The 25,178-nt window shown below is 32.9% G+C and overlaps 1 protein-coding gene across 1 annotated transcript in view; it reads right to left on the bottom strand.

The window, feature by feature from the left end:
- Positions 1-643: 643 nt before the first annotated feature.
- SYCP1 (synaptonemal complex protein 1) overlaps positions 644-25,178 on the bottom strand; it is a 168,643-nt gene continuing 144,108 nt past the window's right edge. The window contains exons 27-31 of the mRNA XM_059919118.1: positions 19,590-19,649; positions 15,939-16,118; positions 8,912-9,055; positions 889-978; positions 644-781 (exon numbers count right to left, since the gene is read on the bottom strand). Coding sequence (XP_059775101.1) covers positions 644-781; positions 889-978; positions 8,912-9,055; positions 15,939-16,118; positions 19,590-19,649 — 612 coding nt within the window. The remainder of the gene's footprint in view (positions 782-888; positions 979-8,911; positions 9,056-15,938; positions 16,119-19,589; positions 19,650-25,178) is intronic.

The following is a 25,178-nucleotide window of genomic DNA, read 5'->3' as shown; positions in this document are numbered from 1 at the left end:
TTCTTATATCCCCAGTATCTAGAACTGTGCTTAATTCTTAGCAGATATTCAATAAATATTTGCCAAATGAATGTTGAATAAATGAAGTATTTTAGGTAGTCATACTGGTGGAGCCTTTTTTCCCACAACTTAAAGCCATTTGTCAATTTTATAAATAGATAAATCAAAGCTGCTTCAGAACCATGAAACTTAAATGCCCTCAAGATTTTAAAAATAAATAATATTAGCAAAATTATAATGATTAGCTGTCCAGATTACCTCACAGAATCAATGAGAAGTATTTGCATCTAAAATATTTTAATAGTAAAGAATAAATAGTAAATCTCAGTAATGTGTTCCTAGTGTTCAACGGACAACTTTACAGGTGTGAAAACTTAGCCAAAACAGCTTTCATGAATACAAGAAAAGGTAAAACCAAAATATAATCATCTAATTATCTGAAGAGAATTACAAGTTTTTAAGTAACATGTGGTTATCTCCCATTTAGGCCAAAATATTAAAATATAAAGAAACAAATTAATTATGAAAATATCAAAAAAGTCTCAATTTAAGAAAATGTTTGGCTCTGTAGAAAATGAGAATAAAAAAATTAACTATAAATTTGCTGTTATTTAGGCTCCTTAATCACACTGATTTTCTGAAATTAACCAAATAGCTTTTCTGCTTCCTTTAGTTTTTGTTTCCTATCCATTTTAGCAATTACAGCCCAACAGTCCTCCTGCATTTTCCTCATAGCTCCAAGCTTCCGCATAGATCCAGGGGTTGTTAGAGATGAAGGAGTCTGAATAGAAAATAAATAAAATCATAATATGTTTAACTAAAAAAAAGAAAAAAAGAATTAAATCCAGCTTTTGAAATTTGCTTTCTGAAATAAAATTTTAAAACTACCTTTTTTGGTGTTCTAACACAAAGTTGAGAAATTGGTGGATTATTCTTCTTGTATAGTTTTTTCAATGTCTCTTCCTCTGAAACCATGCTCTTAAAGAGAAATATAAAAATATAATTTAGAGGCTGCCACCATTAATATTATATTATTAAATTTTTGTCTACATCCCACATATGAGAAGGAGATGGAGGAGTACAAGGAGGGAGAATAAAAGAGGAGAGAGGGGAAAGGAAAAGAAGAGGGAAAAAAATTTAAAAGACTGAAGAAAGAAGACAATGACAAAATAAATCCTCAATCTGTCAAACAAGGACCTAGATTTTGATTCTATTAACTATATACCTAAAAGGTTATGTGGAATACAAGATGTGTATGAATAGTGTTTTTCTACTGATTTCTATTTCAGTTTCAGAGTCTTCATACTATCACTTTCCCCACCCCTTCTCCCCAACCTACTTATTTAAATACACTTAGGCTTTATAATAAGCATTCATAATCCTATAAAAATTATAAATGTTGTCAATTATCAATTTATGAATATTTCCCCAAATAATAATAGCTAACACTTATTCAGTATTTTCTTTATGTCAGGCACTACTTTAAGCACTTTGCATATTTTAATTAGTTTTAATCCTCACAACATTTTTATGACACACAAATACTACTATTATCCCCATTTTAAAGGTGAAGAACTGAGACACACAAATATTAAGTAACTTGCCCAAGACTATATAGCTAGTAAGAGGTGAAGCCAGGATTCAAATCCAGGTAGGCTGGCTCCAGAATCCATTTCCTTAATGAATATGTTACATAAATTTAGTCAGGTAAGCAATCAGTTCACATTATCTTTTCCTGCTCATTAAAGTCACACAACACAAATTTCAGAAGCTTCATGGATGAAAATATTCAGCCATTTTCATGAATTCTAAGATTTCAGCAGAATTCACTAAGTCACAAAGAGCTGACTTTTCAGATACACTCAAATCAGTATGCACCAACTGACCAACTTAGAAAAGAGAAATTATTTTAAAAATCATATTGTAAACTATCATTAAAATTTTGCTTAGTGCATGGTAACTGAATGTTCATTAATGGCTGCCTATATAAAAAGAATAAATTAACCTAATTTAAAACAAAAAAAACTTGTCTGTCCTTATAACTCTGTAGCATTCATCTTTTATGTGCTTATTGGGCACTTGTATATATCCTTTGGAGAAATGTCTGGTCAAGTCCTTTGCCCATTTCTCAACTGGCTTGTTTTTTGTCATTGAGTTACGGGAGTTCCTTATGTATTCTGGATATTAATCTCGTGTCAGATATATGATTTGCAAATATTTTCTCCCAATCTTTAACCTGTCTTTTCACTTTCTTAATAGAGTCCTTTGATGCATTTAAGTTCTTAATTTTGATGAAGTCCAATTTACCTATTTTTTTCTCTTTTTTGCCTGTGCTTTGCTGTCATCATATCCATGAAGTCCTTGCCATTCAATGTCATGATGATTTTCCCAATGTTCTTCTAAGAGTTTCATAGTTTTAGTCCTTACGATTAGGTCTTTGATTCATTCTGAGTCAATTTTTGTATATGGTGTAAGTTAAGAGTCCAACTTCATTCTCTTGCATGTGGATATCCAGTTTTCCTAGTGTCATTTGTTGAAAAAACTGTCCTTTCCCCATTGAATGATCTTGGCATTCTTGTCAAAACTCAATTGATTATATATGTGAAGATTTATTTCTGGGCTCTGTTTTTTATTACATTGGTGTATATATTTGTCTTTATGCCGGTACTATACTATTTCAATTACCAGCTTTGTAATAAGTTTCAAAGTCAGGAACTGTGAGTCCTCCAATGTTGTCTTTCTTTTTCAAGATTGCTTTAGCTATCTGGGGCCCCTTGCAAATCTGTATAAATGTATCAAATTTTCCATTTCTGCCAAAAAAGCTGTTGGAAATTTGAGAGGGAACGTGTTAAATATGTACACTGCTTTTGGTAGTATTGACATCTTAACAATGTTAAGTCTTCCTATCCATGAACACAGAATTTTTTTTTCCTTATTTTTAAGTCTTTCAGCAATGTTTTGTAATTTTCAGTGTATGAGTATTTTACTTTCTTGGCTAGATTTGTTCTTAAGTATTTAATTCTTTTTAATGGTATAGTAAATAAAATTGTTTTCTTAATTTCCTTTTTGGATTATTCATTGTTGGTGTATAGAAACATAACTGATTTTCATATGTTGATCTTATACCCTTCAACATTGCTGAATTTATCTATTAGGTCTAGAAGCTTTGTTTAGGCTTTGTGACTTTCCATGTATAGATATGATCATGTCACCTGCAAATTAGAGGCAGTTTTACCTCTTTTTTACATTTGCATGCCTTTTATTTTTCTTTGTTTTTTGTATTTGTCTAATAGTTAAAAGCCATGGCTAAAACTTCCAGTACAATGCTGACTAACATTGGTGAAAGTGGGCATCCTTGTCTTATTCTTAATCTTAGGGGGAAAGCTTTCAGTCTTTCACCATTGAGTATGATGTTAGCTTTGGTTTTCATTCATACCCTTTATCATGTTGAGGAATTTTCCCTCTGTCCTAGCTTTATGAGTTTTTATCATGTCAATTGAGATGATCACTTGGATTTTTTTCCCTTCGTTCTATTAATGTGGTGTATTATATTGATTTTCTTATATTGAACCACTCTGGCATTTCTTGGATAAGTCTCATTGGTCATGGTAAATGATCCTCTTACTATGCTGTTGGTTTTGATTTGCTAATATTTTGTTGAGGATTTTTGCATCTATGTTCAGAAAGAATAATGGTTTACAATTTTCCTTTCTTGTGATGTCTTCATCTGGCTTTGGTATCAAGGTAATGCTGCCCTTATTGAATGAGTTACAAAGTGTTCTCCCTTCAACTTTTTGGAAGACTTTGAGAAGGACTGGTGCTAAGTCTTTAAATATTTGGTAGAATCCATCGATAAAGCTATCTGGTCCAGGACTTTTCTTTGTTGGGAGTTTTGGATTACTAACTCAGCTCTGATGAGGTTTTCTGTTTCTTCTTGAGCAGATTTAGGTAATTTGTGTATTTCGAGTAGTTCTTCTATTTGTATATTTCTTCTAGGTTATCTAATTTGTTGGCATATAATTATTCACAGTATTCTCTATCTCTGAAATGTTGGTAATAACATCTCCAATTATACTTCTGACTTTAGGTATTTGCTTTTCTTTGTCAGTCTAGCTAAAGGTTTGTCAATTTAATTGATCTTTTCAAAGAAACAAATTTTGGCTTCATTGATTTTCTGTTGTTTCCTTTTCTCTAATTTGTTTATCTCCACTCTAACCTTACTATTTCCTTCCTCTGTCAGCTTTGGGTTTAGTTTGATCTTCTTTTTCTATTTCCTTAAGGTATAAAGTTAGTTTATTGATTTCTTTCTTTTTCAATGTAGGAATTTACAGCTATTACACTTCCCTTAGAGCACTGTTTTTTCTGTCTTACATAAGTTTTGGCGTATTGTGTTTTTCATTTTCACACATCTCTAAGTCAAATTTCCCTTGTGATTTCTTCTCTGATCCATTGGTTGGTTAGAAGTGTGTTAATTTCCGCAAGTTTGTGAATTTTCTAATTTTCCTTCTCTTATTGATTTCTAACTTCATCTCTTTGTATTCAGAGAAGATACTTTATATGATGCCTATCTTTTTAAATCTATTGAGACTTGTTTTGGGACCTATATGGTCTATCCTGGAGAATGTCCATGTGCACTTGAGAAGGATTTGTTGGATTGAGTGTTCTATACATAGCTATTAAATCCATTTGGTTTGTGTTGTTCCAGTCCTGTATTTCCTTACTTATCTTATGTCTAGCTGTTTTAACCGTTATTGAAGGTGAGGTATTGAAGTATCCAACTATTAATGGGTAATGTTCTATTTCTCTCTTTAATTCTATAAAGCTTTACTTCATATATTTTAAGTGTTTGTTATTAGATGTGTAAATGATTAAAACTCTCATAACTTCCCGCTGTATTGAATCTTTTATTAATATATAATGTCCTTATTTGTTTCTTGTACTTTTTGATTTAAAGTCTATTTTGTCAGATATTAGTATAGCCATCCCACCTCCTTTTTGGTTACTATTTGCATATCTTTTTCCATCCTTTCACATTTAACCAATTCAAAGCTAACATGAGTCTCTTTTTGTTTACTGGAGTGTATAATATGTTTACATTTAAGTAATTACTGATAAGGAGAGACAAACTTTTGCCTTTTTTGATATTCATTTTCTATATGCTTCATAGGTGTTTTGTTTGTTTGGTTTTGGTCACTCATTTCCTCCATTACTCTCTTCTTTTGTGTTTAGGTGACTTTTTTGTTAGTAAAATGTTTTGATTCCCTTCCCATTTCCTTTTGTGTGTATTCCATAGATAATTTTTGTGGTTACCATGGGGATTACATTTAATGACCAAACATTATAGTAACCTAATTTGAATTTATACCAACTTCACTTCAATAGCCTACACAAACTGCTCTTATACAGCTCCATTCTTTTTCTGTTACTGATGTCAAAAATTACATCTTTATATATTGTGTGCCCAACAACATAGATTAATTAAGCATTTGTCTTTTAAATTATGTAGAGAATAAAAAGTGAAGTTAGAAATCAAAATTACAATCATTTCAGCTTTTATAATTTCCAATGTATTTAACTTTATAAGAGATCTTTTATTTCTTCGTCTAGCATACTTTCATTTCAACCTGAACAACTTCCTTCAGCATTTCTTGAAGAGAAGGTCTAGTGACAACTCCCTCAGCTTTTGTTTATCTGGGAATGTCTTAATTTCACTTCATTTTTGAAGGACAGTTTTGCCAGATAGCAAATGCTTAGCTGACAATGTTTTTCTTTCAGCACTTTGAATATGTAAACCTACTGACTTCTGGCTTCCAAGGTTTCTAATGAGAAATCAGCTGATAATCTTATTGAGGGTAACATATGTGATGAGTTGATTCTCTCTTGCTGCTTTCAAGATTCTCTCTGTCTTTTGAATGAACTTATGTTTACCAGGTGGGGAAGGGTGGAGGGAAGGGATAGTTAGGGAGTCTCCTATTGACATGTAAATACTGCTATATTTTAAAAAGATTCTGTCTTTCAACAGTTTGATTATAATGTATTTTGATGTGAGTCTATTTGAATCTATCCACTTAGAATTCATTGAGCTTCTTGGATTTGTAGATTCATTAGCTTCATCAAAATCTGAAAAGTTTTCAGCCATTTCTTCAAACATTCTTTCTTCCCATTTCTCTCTTCTCTTTCTGGGACTCCCACAATTCATATATTGATTTTTTTGATGGTGTCCCACAAGTTTCTGAGGCTCTGTTCACTTTTCTTCATTCCTTTTTTTCTGTGCTTATACTCCATAGTTTATTGTCCTATCTTCAAGTTTACCAATTCTTTCTTCTGCTTACTTATATCTGCTTTTGAATCCCTATAATACACTTTTCATTTCAATTACTGTACTGTCAATTCCAAGATTTCTTCTTGGTTCCTTTTATAATTTCTATCTCTTTATTGTTATTCTCATTTTATTCATACATTTTTCTGTTTTTGTCTATGTCTTCCTTTAGCTCTTTGAACATCTTTAAGATGGTTGTTTTTAAAGTCTTTGTCTAGTAAGTCCAATATCTGAGCTTCCTCATGGACATTTTCTGTTGATTTGTTTTGTTCCTTTGATAGGCTATACTTTCCTTTTCTTCATATGCCTTGTGATTTTGTTGTTGTTGTTGAAAACTAGCCACTTTAATCTTATAATTTGATACATCTGCAAATCAGATTCTTCCCCTTCCCCAGGGTTTGCTGTTTATTTACTTAGATTTGTTTTGCTTTTTATTTTACTATTAAAAGTGTCTCTGTGCATTGGATAAGCCTGTGGTGAAAATTTGAGATCTTCTTGGTTTTTTTCTGAGCCTGTGTCTTTCCCTGGGCGTGGCTTTCTAAATGCCCTGTAAATGTGATTGATTTTGAATGTTCTAATGCTTGAACATCTGGCTCTCCAAAGAGGGGAAAAAAAGAGAGAGATAAAAGTGCAGTTTGTTCTTCTGGAAGACACTTCAGCCAGTGAGGTTTGAAACAATGGCAGCCAGACTCTGTACCTGTACCTCAGTGATCAGAATCAGCAGTCAGAACACTGAACCTTGATCTTCAGAGGACAAGGTCCTTATTGTTCACCCTAGTTCCAGCAAGATATGAGCATGGCCCTACCACATGGTTATGGGTTGGGTGATAGGTCGCCATTACCACTCTTAAGGCTGAAATTGACCAAAATTAACCATAACTTACCAGCCAAGTTTCCCTCTGGAAGTTGCAAGCATTCAAATAGTCTTTAGAGTTCCAAAATAAATTACTTCAGACAGTTTCTGCCAGTACCATTGTTGTCTAGGTGGAGAAATGGGTTCCTGGCACTTCCTACTCCACTATCTTCTCTAAGGTCATTCTAGACAATACATTTTTAAATCTTACTTTTTATAATAATTTGAATGTTCACCAAAATTTAAATGCAACAGCTAAGAAAATCACAAAAATAACTAACTTCAAGTGATAATTATAACAAATAAAGCCCGCTATGAAATGTCTTTAGACTAGTTTAAACTGTAATAAATAAAATAAAAATAAATAAAATACTGTAGTATGTTTATTGTGCTACAAAGTTGTGATGCTCCTTTTAAAAATGAAATGAAATCATAAGTCATTCCGAATCTCAGATAAGCTAAGAAACTAGCCTAAATTCACACTACTAGAAAAACAGCATGAATTCTAGCCCTGGAATATCTAATTCCATAGCTCATGCTCTTTCTAATAATTCTCATTACATTCTTTTAATATCTGGACTTCAGTTTGAACTGGCAGTTATTGTGTAAAATGACATACATAGGCTATGGAGCTAGACTGTTGGTATTCAAATTTTGGCTCCATGCCTTACTAGTTATGTGACCTTAGGCAAAGTAACAGTGTGACTCAGTTTCCTCATCTGTAAAATGAGAATAACAACCCTGTCTCTACTTCTAAAGCATGAGATTGTTTCAAAAAATAACTGAAGTAATCTGTGTAAAGTCTTTACAGTAGTGCCTGGTTCACAGTTTAATCATTAAAATGCTAATCATTATCTACAAAACAAAGAGATACTAGAGTAGGGATTTTCTATAAGTTAACTTCAATAATTACAATTTTAAGACTTCAGCTACTCATTATTCCAGAACAAATGAAAGTAGAGGATCCCAAAGGAATATAAAAGCTTGAAGGATCTCATAGCTATGAGTTGGAATAACGAAACAAATGACTTTAACTGGAATTTTGTAATTAAGAATCTTTGGTAAAGTGCTCCATTTCATGTAATAAGGTTTATCTGGTTTTAAATTAAATGAGTATAAGTTTAATTATTCTCAATAAATCATTATTATGCTTTAGAAAATACTGATATGTGTTAATATACTCATAGTAGGGAGTAATTGGTGATACAAACTGCTAGGGGAACTATCCTCCTTAAACATGTCATCTTTAACACATTATCCCATTAAGAATCATAGAAATGTTATAGTTTTCAACCAATACGTTGATATAGATTTCAACCAATAAGTGGTATAAAATAAAAGAACATGTATAATATGCAAAATCAAGAGGGGTCTTGAATAACAAATTTGGCTGCAGCAAGATTAAAGATATTCATCTAGCCTTTCTTTAAAAACAAATAAAAAGGAAAAGAAATAACACTCTTCCGGAAACAAGAGGGTTAGTCCTCTCATATGACAACTATGTTATATCAAGTATTTCAAAATGTCATGTTTTCTGAAGTTTAGGGAGATTTTTTAACCCTAATTTCTTTAAAATGCTGCAAAAGTAGAGGGTTCTGTGTTATAGTAGAGTTCTATTTTTTTTCAGTATTGCAGTAATAGATACTATGCATATATATTATACATATACATCAAGAAATAATGTAGAAATATAATAATGTAAACAAATAATAAATGCTGATTATTTGTAATAATTTTACCAAAAGATCAGTAGTTTCTGAACTATCTGAATTAATATCAAACTTGAAGACCATTTTTCTCTTTTTACTACTTTCTTCAATGGGTACATTCTTGTTTTCTCTTTGCTGAATTTTTAGTTTCTTTGGTGTCTTCACAGTATATGCCTATTCAAAAAGAAAAACAATATGTTATCCCATCAAATAAAACATATATTATTAATAAAGGCAAGTTGAGGTTTTAGCAATCAATAATAATTCTCCATTATTATTGGCATGTATATGAAGTAGAAATTTTGGATAAGAATTTAATTCAGAAGTTTTTGAAAAAAATCATGGGGGAGAGAGAGGGAGAAAGAGAGGGAGGGGTAGAGAGAGAGAAAGAGAGAGAAAAGAGGCACTCCAGCTTCAGCAGTCAACAATCTTAAGAGAGACTTTAATTTTTCTAACAATGATTAAGACCCAAGACCTGAAAGCTTTTCTCACTCCATAAAAATACTTACTGATTTATTCGACAAAAAGTTTGCTTATGTTTTGTTGACAAAGTAATTCCATTAGTCAATGTTTAGTATTCCATATTACCCTGTAATATGGAATATGTAAGTTTTATAATTTTTAAAAAGTATCTTTAAAAAATAAGGGCACTGATATCAGCAAAAATGGCAGAATAAGGAGCTCCAAAAATATGCTCTTCCACAAAGCAACAAAAATGCTGGTAAAGGTGGTCAGAATCAGCTTGTTTAGAACTGTGGAAATTAACAAAAGGCTTGCAACAACCTGGAGAGTTTTGTTGTTGTTGTTGTCAATGGCTGAACTTCTGTAAGAAGAGCAAAATTAGCAGTATCTTAACTTTTCCTCATCTCATCCCCTGCTCTCTAGCTCTACGGTACCCTTAAAAAGTAACAGCCCACATTCCTGGTCCAGCCTGGCAGTCACTGGACACAGCAAAACAGAACTGGGAGCTCTTTCAAAGTTTTATTCCCAAAGAGTTGTCATTATTTGACCTGCCTAGTGGTTCTCTGGATGACTTCATTTACAGGACTGTCGGTATTTGACCCAACTCAGAGCTTACTCAGTTAAAAAAAAAAAGCTTTCTCCTTGATGTGTGTAGGGTAGGGAATAATATTTGTCAAAAACAATTAAAGACAAGTGTGTTAACTTTGCAGCTCCCTTAGGCAATGATTAACAGTTGGGTGAATGACAGACTAACCAAAAACCTTAAAAGGACAGCTAGGAAATAAGATGTCCATAGGGGCTTTGAAAAACTCTGATATATTCCTGGAAATACAGAAAGGCATGCTCACAGACAGGGCTGTGAGTAAGCACAGGAAAGACATGAGAAGGCCCTAAGCTCTTACCTGTGGCTCATCTTGAGGGTCTGCAAAAGCAGAAACTGAAGGCTAAGGCAGAGTTTTCTACTGTCTGGCTGAGTGTTGAAAGCATGCCCTAACACTGACTTATAGTCCTTTGTCAAAGATTGTGAGACTTATTGATCTGGGTATTTAAGGAAATCTCTATTAAAACATTAGCTGAACATTAAGCTAACTAGTAGAGACTTTAGTGGCACTCAAAGAATACAAACTTTACAGAATTAATTTAGAAAAATCACTAAGCAAACAATAAAAACTATGACAAGCAGAAACAACAAACCTTGAGGAGAAGGGAGAATCTGATTTCCAGATTTGTCACTTACATTATTTTTAATGTTCAGATTTCAAGAGAAAATTATAAGCTGTGCAAATAAGAAATAATGGCCCATACATGTGTGAGGAAGCAATCAACAGAAACTATCCCTAAGGAAACCTAGTTATTGGACTTCCTAGACAAAGACTTTAAACCAACCATTTTAAATATGTTCAAAGTGAACATATTATAGTAATCTTACAGTCATATTATAGTAAGAGATAAGAAAAACCATGTCCAAAGAACTAAAGGAAAGTATAAAGACAATGTCAAACCAAATGGAACATCAATAGATGGATAGAAATTATTTTTAAAAGAACCAAATAGAATTTCTGGAGTTGAAAAGTACAATAACTGAAATGAAAAATCACTAAAGAGGCTCAACATCAGATTTGAGCAGGTAGAGGAAAGAATCCATGAACCTGAAGATAGTTCAACTGATATTATCCAATCTGAGTAACAGAAAGAAGAAAAAAGAAAAATGAAAAGAGCCTCAGAGACTTGTGGGACACCATCACCCATACCAACATACACATAATGGGAATGAGAGCAGAGGGAATTCCCTGGTGGTCCAATGGTTAGGACTCTGTGCTTCCAGTGCAAGTGGCCTGGGTTCAATCCCTGGTTGGGGAACTAAGATCCTGCAAGCCACGTGGCACAGCCCCCAAAAAATAAATATAAAAATAAAAAAAGAATGAGAGCAGAGAGAGAAAGGGCAGAAATAATACTTGAAAAAATAATGACTGAAAACCTCCCAAATTTGATGTAAACATTAATCTGTACATCCAAGAGGCTCAACAAGCTCCAAGGAAGATAAAATCAAAGAGATCCACACCTAGACACATCATAACCAAAATGTCAAAAAACAAAGAGAAACTTGAAAGTAGCAAGAGACAAGGGACTCACCATATACAAGGTATCTTCAATAATATTAATGGCTGATTTCTCATCAGAAACCAGAGAGTCCATAAAAGATTGACATGTCCAAATGCTAAAAGGAACCGTTACCAAATAATTCTATATCCAGCAAAACTGTCCTTCAAAAATGAAGGAGAAATTAAGATATTCCTAGATAAACAAAAATTGAGAGAATTTGTCACAAGCAGACCTTCCCCACAAGAAATACTAAAGGCAGTCCTTCAGGCTGAAATGAAAGAACACAAGACTCAAATTCATATGAAGAAATAAAGAGCACCAGAAAAGGACACTGCATAGATAATTATAAAACATAGTATAAATATATTTTTGTTTGTAACTCTGTTTTTCCTATCTGATTTTAGACACAGATATATAAAGCAATAATACTGTATCGATGGGCTTAAAATGTATAAATATGTGACTTATGTGACAATGATAGGACAAAAGAGAAAGAGGGAACAAAGATATATTGGGGCAAAGTTTTTATATACCATTGAAATTACACTGACATTAATTCAAACTAAATTTAAGTTAAGGTGTTAACTGTACTTTTCAGCTAATCACTAAGAAAATAATTCCAAAAGTATAGTAAAACCCAAAAAGATTAAAGTGGTATACTAGGTAATACCTATTTAACACAAAATAAGACAGTAATGGAAAGATACAGGAACAAAAAGACATAAGACATATAGAAAACAAAGAACAAAATGGTGGACCTAAGTTCTACATTATTAGTAATTACATTAAATGTAAGTCAATTAAACATTCCAATCAAAATGCAGAGATCGTCAGAATGAATGATGGAAAAAAGCATGATCCAACTATATGATGCCCACAAAAGACACAATTTAGATTCCATAACATGAATAGGTTGGCAGTAAAAGGGTGATGAAAGATAAACCATGCAAATATTAAACAAAAAGAGCTAATATCAGATAAAATATACTTTAAAAAAAAGATTACTAGTGACAAAAGGAATATTTTACAAAGGTAAAAGAGTTAATCCATCAAGAAAAGATAATTGGTATTAAGTATACATGCAGCTAACAATATAGCCCCAACACATGAACCAAAAACTGGGAAAATTAGATAATTCAACAGTAATAGTAGGAGACTTCCATACCCCCACTTTCAATAATGAAAAGAACAACCAAACATAAGATCAGCAAGGAAATATAATACTTGAACAACACTATAAACCAGCTAGATGGATACTTAGCAAAATCACAAATTTGGAAATACAATGCATTCCTAAATAACCAATGGGTCAAAAAATAAATCACAAGGGAAATTAGAAAGTACTTTGAGAGAATGAAAAGGAAAATACAACAGACTTATGGGATACAATGAAATCAGTGCTTAGAGAGAAGTTTATAGATGTAAATGTCTACATTAAAAATTACGATCAAGACATGATAATTAAATACAGTATGGTACACTGAGTTGGACCCTGGAAGAGAAAGAGGACATTAACGGAAAAACTGTGAAATCCAAATCAAGTCTGAAGTTTAGTTAATAGTAATATACCAATGAATGATTCTTAGTTTTGACAAATGTACCTGGTAATGTAAGATGTTAACAATGGTGAAAACTGGGTGAGGAATATAAAGGGATTCTCTGTATTACCTTTGTAACTTTTCAATAGATCTAAAATTAATTGCAAAATAAAACTTCATTTGAAATAAAAAGTAAGGTCACCACACCACCAGAATAGCTAAAATCTAAAAGATGAAAAATACCATGTGGTGACAAGGATGCGCAGCAATCAGAACTCTCATTCACTGGTAGCCAGAATGTACAATAATTTGGTACAATAAATTGGTACAATAATTTTTTTTAAAACATGATTGGCAGTGTGATACAATAAGAAATATATATATATTTGGTCTTTGTCCTTGGTTCCTGACACACAACTTCTAAAATCCTTGTAATTTCCTGAGTGACAGGGTTGACAGGAGGCATCTTTTGGTATAATATTTGGTCTTTGTCCCCTGTGATGTTGACAGGAGAGTTTTTTGTTATTCATAATGAGCTCCTTTCAACTTACCTGAGTTTATGCTAATGAAATAACTGGTGGTAGGGGGTGCTTCAGCATGATAGCTTCAGGATGGTGGCTGGTTGCCAGGAAGACCAAGGCATGATTAGAAGTTTGGAACCTTTCACCCCACCCCCTGAACTCCTAGGAGGGGAGATGGGTTAAAGACTGAGTTAATCACCAATGGCCGATGATTTAACAAATCATGCCATGTAATGAAACCTCCATAAAACCCCTAAACAATGAAGTTCAGAGAGCTTCCAGGTTGGTAGACACATGGAGGTGTTGGGAGGGTGGCACTCCCGGAGAGGCATGGAAGCTTCTGTGCCCCTTTCCCCATACCTTGTGCCCTATGCATTTTTTCTATTTGGCTGTTCCCAAATTGTATCCTTTATAAAAACTGGTAATAGCAAGTAAAGTAATTTCCTGAGTTCTGTGAGTCATTCTAGCAAATTATTAAACCTGAGAAGGGAGTTGTGGGAACCCCCAATTTATAGCCAGTTGGTCAGTAGTACAAGTGGCAAGCCAGGACAGTGTCTAAAATGGAAGCCTGTGGGACTGAGCCCTTAACCTGTGGGGTCTACATTAACTACATTAACTACAGTGTCAGAATTGAATCAAATTGCAGGACACCTAGTTGGTGTCTGGAGAACTGGAGAATTGGCTGGTGTGGGAAAACACACACACACACATTTTGTATCAGGGTAAAAACAGCTCAGGCTGTATCTGTTAACATGGAATGTATTATGCATAACCCTGTAACCCAGCAATTTCACTTCTATGGACATACCCAACCAAGATGTATACATGTCAAGCAATACATTTTTATAGCAATGCTATTCATAAAAGCCCACTCTGGAAGCTAACCAAATGTCCATTAACATTACAAGAGATAAATAAGCTGTGGTACAGTCACACCATGAAATACCAAATAAAAATAAAGCAACTTCAAGCAACAATGTGGATGAATCTCATAAACATAATGTTAAGTGGAAAATGTCAAAACAAAAAGAATATGATTCTAATTATAGAAAATGCAAAAACAGGTACATCTAATACTAGAATTTGGGACAGCAGTTGGCCTTGGAGGAAGGGCTAGTGACTGGAAGGGGAAACAATCAGCTCTTCTGAAGTGATAGTAATAGTCTCTTTTAATCTGAGTGCTAGTAATAAGGTTAAGTTTGGTTTGTAAAGATTCATCAAGTTGTATAATTATGATCTGTACATTTTTCTTGCATATATTTCAATAAAAAGTTTTTTTAAGTAAGGTCATTCTTCAACAGAGATCATTTCATATTTTGAATAACAGAATAGTAAATACAACAAAAAAATTTTATATAAAAGCCTTGTTAAAAAAAACTATTCTTTTTTTAAAAATACAATAAAAATAAAATAAAAACAATATATCTTTTTTTTAAAAGCCTCGCTAAGCTATGTACTTTACTAATTTTCATAAATTCCACGAGGTGCATAATATTGTATATATAACAGGATATGAGTGGAACTCTTCCTTTTGCTCTGGAATTGTCAACTAAAGCACAAAGCTGGGGGAAAGTGCCAGTAACACATATTCTAAAGAAAGCTACCTATAATTAAGGCCAGCTCCTTCTCTAAGGCTTATTAAAAGGTGATAGAACAGGCCCAACAATCACCAAATACCTCTCTTATTCCCAGTTATTTTAAGGAAACTGGGAGGTTAAAGCACAAAATTTCCGCTTAGGGGGTAAAGACAGGTTGAAATACTCTTCCCCGCGACTCCCAAGACAAGTGAGGATATAACTTTAAAAAGCAGCCTTATAAGAAGGGGAGACTGGCATCTCATTCCCTAAGTGGATATAAACCTAGGCAGAAAATTTGTCTATCTGTCTTTGTGTCTGCCTGAGCAAAGTAAAAAGAAATTAGAGAGAGATAGATGGCAGAGAGCAGGAAAGGGGGAGTCAGAAGTAGAGCATTATGCACCACCATTTAGCATTGAAAGGTTGAATGAATTCCCCATGGATTAAATGGACATGTCGAAGATAGCTAGAAATGAGCCACCTTGTTAGTGGCACCTGCTCCACAGGGCTGACTGCTAAGTAAAAGACTCCAGCAGCAAGATGATGAGGAGTAAACAGCAAAGGGAGGTAACTGAGGTCATACTGGAAAACGCAAGTCAAAACCAGATTTTGTACATCAGGGACCTATGCACTGGTGAATGCCAGAAAGTGATAAAATTTGCCCAAGATGTCATTAAGTTGTGAACAGTGATAGATTAAAAAAATGAAACCATTTTGTGCTGGTATAACAAATAATTGAAACTTTAAAGAAAATGGTTTCATGTCTATGTGTGTGATACCAGATATATGGCATGTGATAACAGAGACTTCTTTTTTATTAAAAAAAATTACTACTTTCTTAGAAATTTTAGCAACAAACCTTTGCTAATGGTGTAGATAAAGTATTTTTGGCAGATGTCCACAGACAGTCTCTTTTATCTTTTGATTTGCCATAATCAGCTGATGGGAAGTATCCAGATATATTTTGTGAAGGAGCTGCTTTAGAATCAAGTTTCCAATAACTAGTTTCAGGTGTTTCCATTAAAGATGTCTGTGTTTTCTATATTGAACAACAAAAGTGAATAAAGTCATCATTAAATGTCATTTTAATTAAAGTACAGCAACTAGTAGAAATATCACTGAAATAAACTAGAATTTACCCCCAAATTTAGTATTGATTAGATAACTTTGAATAAATTTCATTTATCTTCTTTGTCACTTTAGTTTCCCATTTAAGATGCAAATGGTATTTGCCCCTCTTTGTCTTCACAGAGCTGCTATGAAAACAAGTAAGACATCTCAACTCCCTATTTGACCAAAAGTTGAGAATTCTCCAGAGAAAAATCTCTATTCCTGGTGGCAAAAAAATCTTAATCTGAGGTTCATTCCAGTAGCCTAACAGCCAAAGGGCATTCTCTTTTATGCTTTCATATTTCCTCTATCATCTATAAAAATATCAGCTTTTCCTATCCACCAGTTTCATTCCCCCCTCCAAAAAAAAAAAATAGAGAAGAACAATTATGAAAGTAAAGAACTAGAGAAATTTTCAGGGCAAGATAAAGGTAGCTGATTAGAAGGCACAAACTACTATGTATAAAATAAATAAGCTACAAGGATATACTGTACAGCACAGAGAATATACCCAATATTTTATAATAACTATAAATGGAGTATAACCTTTAAAAATTGTGAACCTCTATGTGTATACCTGAAACTTATATAATACTGTAAGTAAACTATACCTCAATTAAAAAATAAAATATAAATTTTTAAAAAGGAGCTAAATGAGGTAATTTGAAGGTTTCTTGCCCAGTTCTAGTGATCTCACTTCATTATCCTTTTTCCAATAGGTATGAATTTTGGCAGCATTTTTTCCACAGAGTTGCATTTCTATATCCTTTTCCATAAATATTTCTATATCCTTTTCCATAAATATTTCTATATCATAGTTGATAACACAATTTTGATGAAAGCAAATTTTCTTCTGCTCTCTGGACTCATCAGGAGTCATCCTCAAAATCTCCAAAATGTAACTGCTTTCATGGACAAATTTTTCTTACCCAAAAGGACTGAGAATGGCAACTACACCACCTTGTGGTCATATCTTGGAATCTAACATTTCCCTAGTAGCCTAAAAGAAAATGCACCAGCATTCTAGACTACTGAAATAACCCTCTTTGTAATACATCATGAAAATGTATATACTTTCCTACAAGTTACATTCTTTTTTGAATATTACATTTCCAATGATGCATATATACAGAACATATGATTTTCTCTTGTTCTTTTTAAACAAACATTTATTTGGCATTTCCTATGTGCCAAGCACTATTTTAAATGCTTCACAAAGCATTAAATGAGATAATAATGTCATTTAATCTTCATAACAACTTTAGGGAAAAGGTACTATTATTATCCCTAGGTGATAAAACTGAAGCATGAAGAAGTAACATTCCCAACCTCAGAAATGTTTGATAAACCTAATGATTATTATATATAAGGCTTGTGATACTTCAATATTGTTGGAATAAAGCATAGCACACAAAAGCCTATTTAAATCTTTTCATTTCTTTTATCATTTTCTCATTATTTGCAATATATATATCTAGACACCCAGATAAAATATAGGGAACTAACTAATCTACTTGATAACATATATAAATAATAGACATATATTACTGGAATTATACATGAATCAAAACAACTCTATAAGAATATGTGATATATACTTTCATAATATGAACACATTCTATATTTAGAAATAAATATTGGAGTTTAACCAATTTATTATCTTCATCAGACACTTCGCTTAGACTATATCTAACCCTCCTGGCTAATTTTAATATGACAATAATTTCTCCAAATATGATGTTTTCAAATGTCTATCACAGTGTCTGGACATATGAAGCACCTAATATTCACTCACAGGTACAATATTTCTTTTTTTCTTCTCTTTGAACCCAAATGTAACAAAATTATAGCACTGTCTATACCAAAAAACTGAACATCGTTATTTGGTATAGACAAACATATACAAACAATATACAAACAAACAAGACAAACAATATACTCTGTTACTTTCAGTTTATAGTTAAAGCAACTTCTGTGGGGACTTAGGAGACTACATCACTGTGTATAAGGAATATTTAATCATTTTAACTAAAATTTGCAATAAAACTCTTCTGTAATAATTCTATATTACCAACTGGATTAGAAGCTGAATATAACCTCCCTTTCTCATACCTGATGCTTCCTTCTATGCACAGGGAACATTCCTAACTTCTCTCTGTTTCCTTAGGGAAAGAGCAATGACTTAATGGGATTGTTGAATATGGAAGGAGTAACGGGGGACATATAGTTCAGCCCCTTCCTTACTCCTCCTCTTGGGTACCAGAAGAAGCACACATTCTACTCTATGCCATGCATTTTACAAGAGCAGGCCATTCAAGTAGGTACACTTGTCCCAGTCTAGCTCTACCTGTGATAGAGTAGATAAACTTGTTTAATTTAGGATTTCAGGATTAAGAAATCCTGTTGCCTTCAAATATAATCCACACTGTCCAATATTATTTGTCAATAATAAAGATATTATGTTGATTTTCACTGCCTTTCTCAGTTGGCTTAGACTTAAGAGAGCAAGATGTCATTTATTTAGCCCTCTCAAACCTCAAAATTAAACACAATCTAAACATGAGCTTTAGAATTTTTAATTGAAATATTTTCCCCCAATGTTGGAAATTTCTCAAGAAACACAGAAGTACCTAACTAATTTAATGCTATAATAAAAACTATAAAAGAATAAAATCTCTAAATTTCCAAATGACAAATGCTTTGAAATTTTTTAGCTAATGCTTTTGAATTAACAAATAGAAAGAAACAATTTTGGAAATGAAATTGTGTGATATATATATATATATATATATATATATATATATATTTAATTTTTATTGGGGTATAGTTGATTTACAATGTTGTATTAGTTTCACAGGTACAGCAAAGTGAATCTGTTATACATATACATATATCCAGTCTTTTTTAGATTCTTTTCCCATATAGGCCATTACAGAGTATTGAACAGAGTTCCCTGTGCTATACCATAGGTCCTTATTAGTTATGTATTTTTATATAGTAGTGGGTATATGTCAATCCCAACCTTCCAATTTATCCCTCCCCCACCCTTACCCCCTGGTAACCATAAGTTTATTTTCTACATCTGTAACTCTATTTCTGTTTTGTAGATAAGTTCATTTTTAGATTCCACATATAAGCAATATCATATGATATTTGTCTTTCTCTGTCTGACCTTACTTCACTTAGCATGATAATCTCTAGGTCCATCCATGTTCCAGCAAATGGCATTATTTTGTTCTTTTTAATGGCTGAGTAATATTCCATTGTATATATGTACCACATCTTCTGTGTGATATATTTTTGATGTTATTTTCACATTTATGAGCAAAAAAAATTTACCAAGATGTTAGAAAGTGAAATGGTTATAAAGAAATCTATGAGAGTTATATAAAACTCTTACCTTGTCTTTTTTTTCTTTGAGAGTAACTGTGTTTTCTTTTGCCTCTCTTTTGAGGTTTGCCTATTAAAAAAGAATATCAAGTACATATAATGTAGTCATTACTATTATAAAAAATTAATGTTCCTATTATCAAATCTTTCCTAAGAAGTATTAACAAAGAATACTGCCTTCTAAATCTTATAAAATAATGAAAAGAAAAAAGAAAAACAAATTAGTTCCTTTCTAGAAAGGTATGCTATTTGATGTTGATTATCTTTTTAAAAAATTCTGATCTGTCTCCGGCAGTCATCTGTGGACTCGTTAAGTCCTTTAAAATGCTGAATCTCAGCTTTCTCATTTGTAAAATGAAGTGGATGGATCAGCTTATAAAGTAAGGGTATATACAAGTAACTAACTGTAAAGAGCTGCAAAGAGATCCAAAATATTGTGAGCCTTTAGAGGCAGAATTCCCTTTTTCTCTGTGTATGGAGAAAAGCAATTCAGTTGGACACTGAATAATCAATTTTCAACTTGAGATAAACAGGTATGAGAGAGAAAAAGAAAGTACAAAAAAAGTACAAAATATTTACAAAATAATACATCATTTCTCTAGTACTCCAGGAAATAATACATTTTGCTGGAGATTAGGGCATGTGTATTCAGTGGGAAGAAAAGAAAAATTAACCCTGGCCTAGAGAAAAGAATATGTGCAATGCCTTTAATATGACAGTCATCTGGAAAACAGAATGGTTACAGCTCCAAGGAGCCTTAAAGGTCTCAGAGAAGAAAAAGTTTCAATAAGCACAACTTTAGGCAAACTCGCCTTGCCTGCCCATGATGCCTATGCCAATACCTGCACTCACTGAATGTCTGTGTACACCATGGTATCTCTCCTAAAGTGCTGCTCCTAACCAGAGAACACACTTCACCATGAAAGAAGCCGGCAATAAGCTGATGTAACAGTAGTCACTGCTCTTATTATGTATCCTATCAACTACCAATAGTTAATCTTCAGTTATCACAACTGGGGTCTACTCTATGGGGATGAAATGCTGTCTTCTAGGATAAAGTATACCCTCTAAACTAGCTAAATTACACTGATTCTCAGAATACATATCTTGGCTTCTAGAGGACGGAAGGGAGAAAGCACCTCCCAAAACTGCACTTTCTCTACAACTCTGACTTTTGCTACTCTGGAGATCTTAGTACAGTCTGTTCTAATACAACATGGGTTTCCAAGGTGTGAATTAGCTCATATACAAAGGTATATCTTTGGTAGTGTCTAATTAATCATGAGTTCCCTAAGACAAAAGTGATGGGCAGTCCACTAAGGTACCTATTTAATCTGAGTAACTAAAAAATGCCTGTAATATGGTCTGGTAAAGAGAGGATTGACTTGAGGCACAGGAGAATATGATAGCCCTGTGCCCAAATTTCATACCTGAATAAATTTACAAACCTAGAACCCTCTAAATTAAACAAAAGCCTGGTACAATTGTGGAAGGATTTTGCAATAATATCACAAATTCATACTGAATCCTTCCTACTACCATGTGCACTGAGAGAAATACTAAGACTTATGGGTAATTGGGCATTGACTATTAGCTAACACCAATTCTTGTAACCCATAATGTTATTATTTTTTCACTAGTTTGAGCACAGGTATACTGGGGTCAGGTGATAAATAGCACTTAATCCAAGTCCACCTCATGGTGAGCCCATGGAACCATAAACCTATCCTGTGGTCATTTCTTTAGATCCTGAGTATACAGCTGAATAGATAAACTCAATAAGTGGCAAAATCCCCACATTGGTTCTGACTACAGAGTGACAGATTTTTATATTTGGAAGGACCAATTGGAAGACTTTAAAACTCTCCTTCCATATCAAGAATGTAAACAAATATACAAAATACCACATCTCACTAGGAAGTGATTAAGGCACCATCAAGAGATGAAATATATAGGAAAGGTGATTTAGTACAGTCTCACAAAGCCAACCTATTTTAAGCGGAAGCTAAGACGTCATTCGGTAACAATTTCTTCATACCAACTGGTATGTAAAATAGGTCAAAATCGGGATTGGCATATTGACTAGGATCAAAATTGAAAACTAAGAAAAAGTTTCATACAAAACATGAGCTCAACTTAAATAATGGAATTGTGATGACAGAACAGAATATGTGTTTTTATTAATCCTGATAATGTAAAATAATAAAACATAAAAATTGTATAGGCAAAAGAATAGGCAGTAGGAGAAAGTGTTAGATAAATTGTTTAAAAATATAAAGGTAACGAGTAAAATAATTTAAAAAACTATATACACCTCTCAAATCAACCAAAAATACACACACATACAATTTAGAGAAAAAGACAATAAAATAAATATTAATATGTAATGTAAAATAAAATGACAAAAGCATGATTAAAATATATATCATATTGATAAGGGTTAATATCCAGAATATGTAAGGAACTCACACAACTCAACCAAAAAAAAACCAAATAATTTAAAAATGGGCAAAGGACATGAATAGACGATTCTCCAAAGAGGATATACAAATGGCCAACAAGTGTATGAAAAGATGCCCAACATCACTAATTATAAGAGAAATGCAAATCAAAACTACAATGAGCTATCACTCACACTCCTTAGGAGGATGACCACTATCAAAATAATAGAAAATAAGTGTTGGCAAGGATGCAGAGAAATCAGAACCCTTGCACACTATTGGCGGAAATGTAAAATGGTACAGTTGCTACCGAAGACTGTATGGTGGTTCCTCAAAAATTAATAATAGAATTACCATATGATCCAGGAATCCCACTTTTGGGTATATATCCAAAAGAATTCAGAGCAGGATCTCCAAGAGACATTTGCACACCCATGTTCATTAATTACAACATTAATCACAATAGCCAAGAGGTGGAAGCAACCCAAATGTCCATCACAGATGAATGGATATTCATCCATGTGGTATATACATGCAATGGAATATTAGGCAGCCTTAAAAAAAAAGGAAATTCTGTCACATGCTACAAATGGATGAACCTTGAAGACATTATGCTAATTGAAATAATCCAGTTACAGAAAGACAAATACTGCATGGTTCTACTCATATGAAGTATCTAAGGTAGTTAAAATCATAGAAACAGAAAAAAGGTGGTTGGAAGGGGAATTAGTGTTTAATGGATTTAGACTTTCAGTTTTGCAAGATTAAAAAGTTCTAGAGATCTATTGTACAACAATATGTATATGCTTAAAACTATTAAACTGTATACACTTAAAAAGTGTTAAGATGGATGGTAAATTTAATGTACATATTTTTACCATGATTAAAAAAAATAAAACTACAACCATTCTATCTTATGAATATCAATATGAAGGTACTAAGTAAAAATATTAGCAAAGAGAATCCAGCATCACATTAAAGATACTTCATGACCAAATGGAGTTCATTCCAGAAATGCAAGAATAATTTAAAAATACGTATCATATCAATAAATACTATCGGGAAAAATAAGCTACTAAATAAAAAGAGACTCTCAGATTAGACTCCATCAGGGTTAATAAGAAATAGACAAAAACATATAAGACAAACAAGTCCAAAAAGAAAGTTAGGATCACAACACAAATATCAGGCAAAGCTGGCTTCAAAGCAAAAAGGACAAAGATGAAAGATGCAGTTTCCAAGGAGCAATTAATTAGTATAAACTTTTACACAATGAATAGTATTCATCAAAACAGGTAAAGCAAAGTTGGCTGAGAACTCACAAAGAAGAGAAATATAACAGTAATAAACCCTTAACTCCTTCTTTCAGCTCATGATTGATCAAACAGAAAAAATATATAACAAAGTTAAAGCAGATGTCAAAAAAAACTGATACAGTAGATCAAACTGTTTGGTAAAGGTGGAAGAGTGAAGGCAGATTATAAAATCTTCCTCTCCCTACACTAACAAAAAAGTATAAAGGGAGGGAGGAAAGGTAAGTAGTCAAGAACTGGCAAAAATGAATTCAACAACAGAAACATACCATATCAGGCCATAATCTCTGATTCTAGTGAAGGTTCAGCATGAAAGATACAGAGTACAGCTGTGCTGATTTGACTCAAGGTGTCTCCTAATCTAATCACTACTTACGTGGTATTGGTGAAAGTGAACACATATAATAATGAGAAGAATTGTCACTAATATACCTGAATTTGTAAGAAGAGATCTGAGGGAATAAGCAGGCAGTCCAGGAAAAAGAAGCCTAGGAAATGCATGAAAAATGACTAAATCTTATCATTTTGGTCTCTCTAGTCTGGACAAAAAAGCATAACAACCATACCCGTATAGAATTAATTATCCTTGCCAATAAATAGAACATATTAGAAATAAAGTCAAAAGACAAAATGTAAAAAAGAAGAAAAGATTCCCCTGAAGGAGCAGAAAACATAAAAAATATGAGATTCATTGAAAAACCACGTGAATTTTGTCCTTATCCCTGGGTCCACCTCTCATCACCTTGTAAGTGAGGTATACCAAATCATGATATTCTTATCTTTTCCCTCATAAAATTGGGTAAGTGAGGAAATACAGCTTGGAAGAGAGATTGGAAAAATGGCAAAAATGAATAACCATAGCTTATCCTGTTGGATAGACACATGGGCCCCAGGGCTTCAACCTGAGTTGGTTAAAAGATGTGAAGCCTAAGGAAAAAATCATCACAAAAAAACTACAGACCAATCTTTCTTATGAATCTAGGTGCAAAAATTCCTCAACAAAATACTAGCAAACCAAATCTAGCAGAATACAAAGAAGATTATATGTCATAACAAAGTAGGATTTCTCCCAAGAACTGAAACTGAATTTCATCAAAATTAAAGACTTTGTGCTACAAATGATACCATCAAGAAACTGAAAAGACAATTCAAAGAATGGGAGAAAATGTTTAAAAATCTTATATCAGATAAGGGACTTGTATCTAGAATATACAAAGAACACTTAAAACTCAATACTAAAAAAATAAGTAACCTAATTTTAAAATAGGCAAAGTATCTGAATAGATATTTCTCCAAAAAAGATACACAAATGGCCAATAGCACATGAAAAGATGATCAACATCATTAGGCATTAAAGAAATACAAATCAAAACAACAATGATATACCATGCCACACCCACCTGGATGATTATATCAAAAAAAGACAACAACAAGTATTGGTGAGGTTGTGGAAAAATTGAGACCTTCATGCACTGCTAGTGGGAATCCAAAATGGTACGGTTGGTTTAGAGAACAGTTGGGCAGTATCTTAAAATATGAAACATAGAGACACCATATTACCCAGCAATTCTACTCCTACATATATAATCAAGAGAAATGAAAACATATATCCTCACAAAACTTGTACACAAATATTCTTAACAGCATTATTCATAATAGTCAAAATGGAAACAACCCAAATTTCTATCAATTGATAAATGGATAAATAAAACAGTATACCCATATAACAAAATATTATTCAGCAATAAAAAGGAATGAAGTACTGATATATGCTAGGACATGGTTGGACCTTGAAGACATTATGCTCAGTGAAACAAGACCATATATTATATGATTTCATTTAAG

This window comes from Balaenoptera ricei, chromosome 1 (assembly GCF_028023285.1).
Source record: "Balaenoptera ricei isolate mBalRic1 chromosome 1, mBalRic1.hap2, whole genome shotgun sequence".
NCBI classification, from domain to species: domain Eukaryota; kingdom Metazoa; phylum Chordata; class Mammalia; order Artiodactyla; family Balaenopteridae; genus Balaenoptera; species Balaenoptera ricei.
The sequence above is the reverse complement of the archived record's forward strand: the minus strand, read 5'-3'. Positions and strand labels throughout refer to the sequence as shown.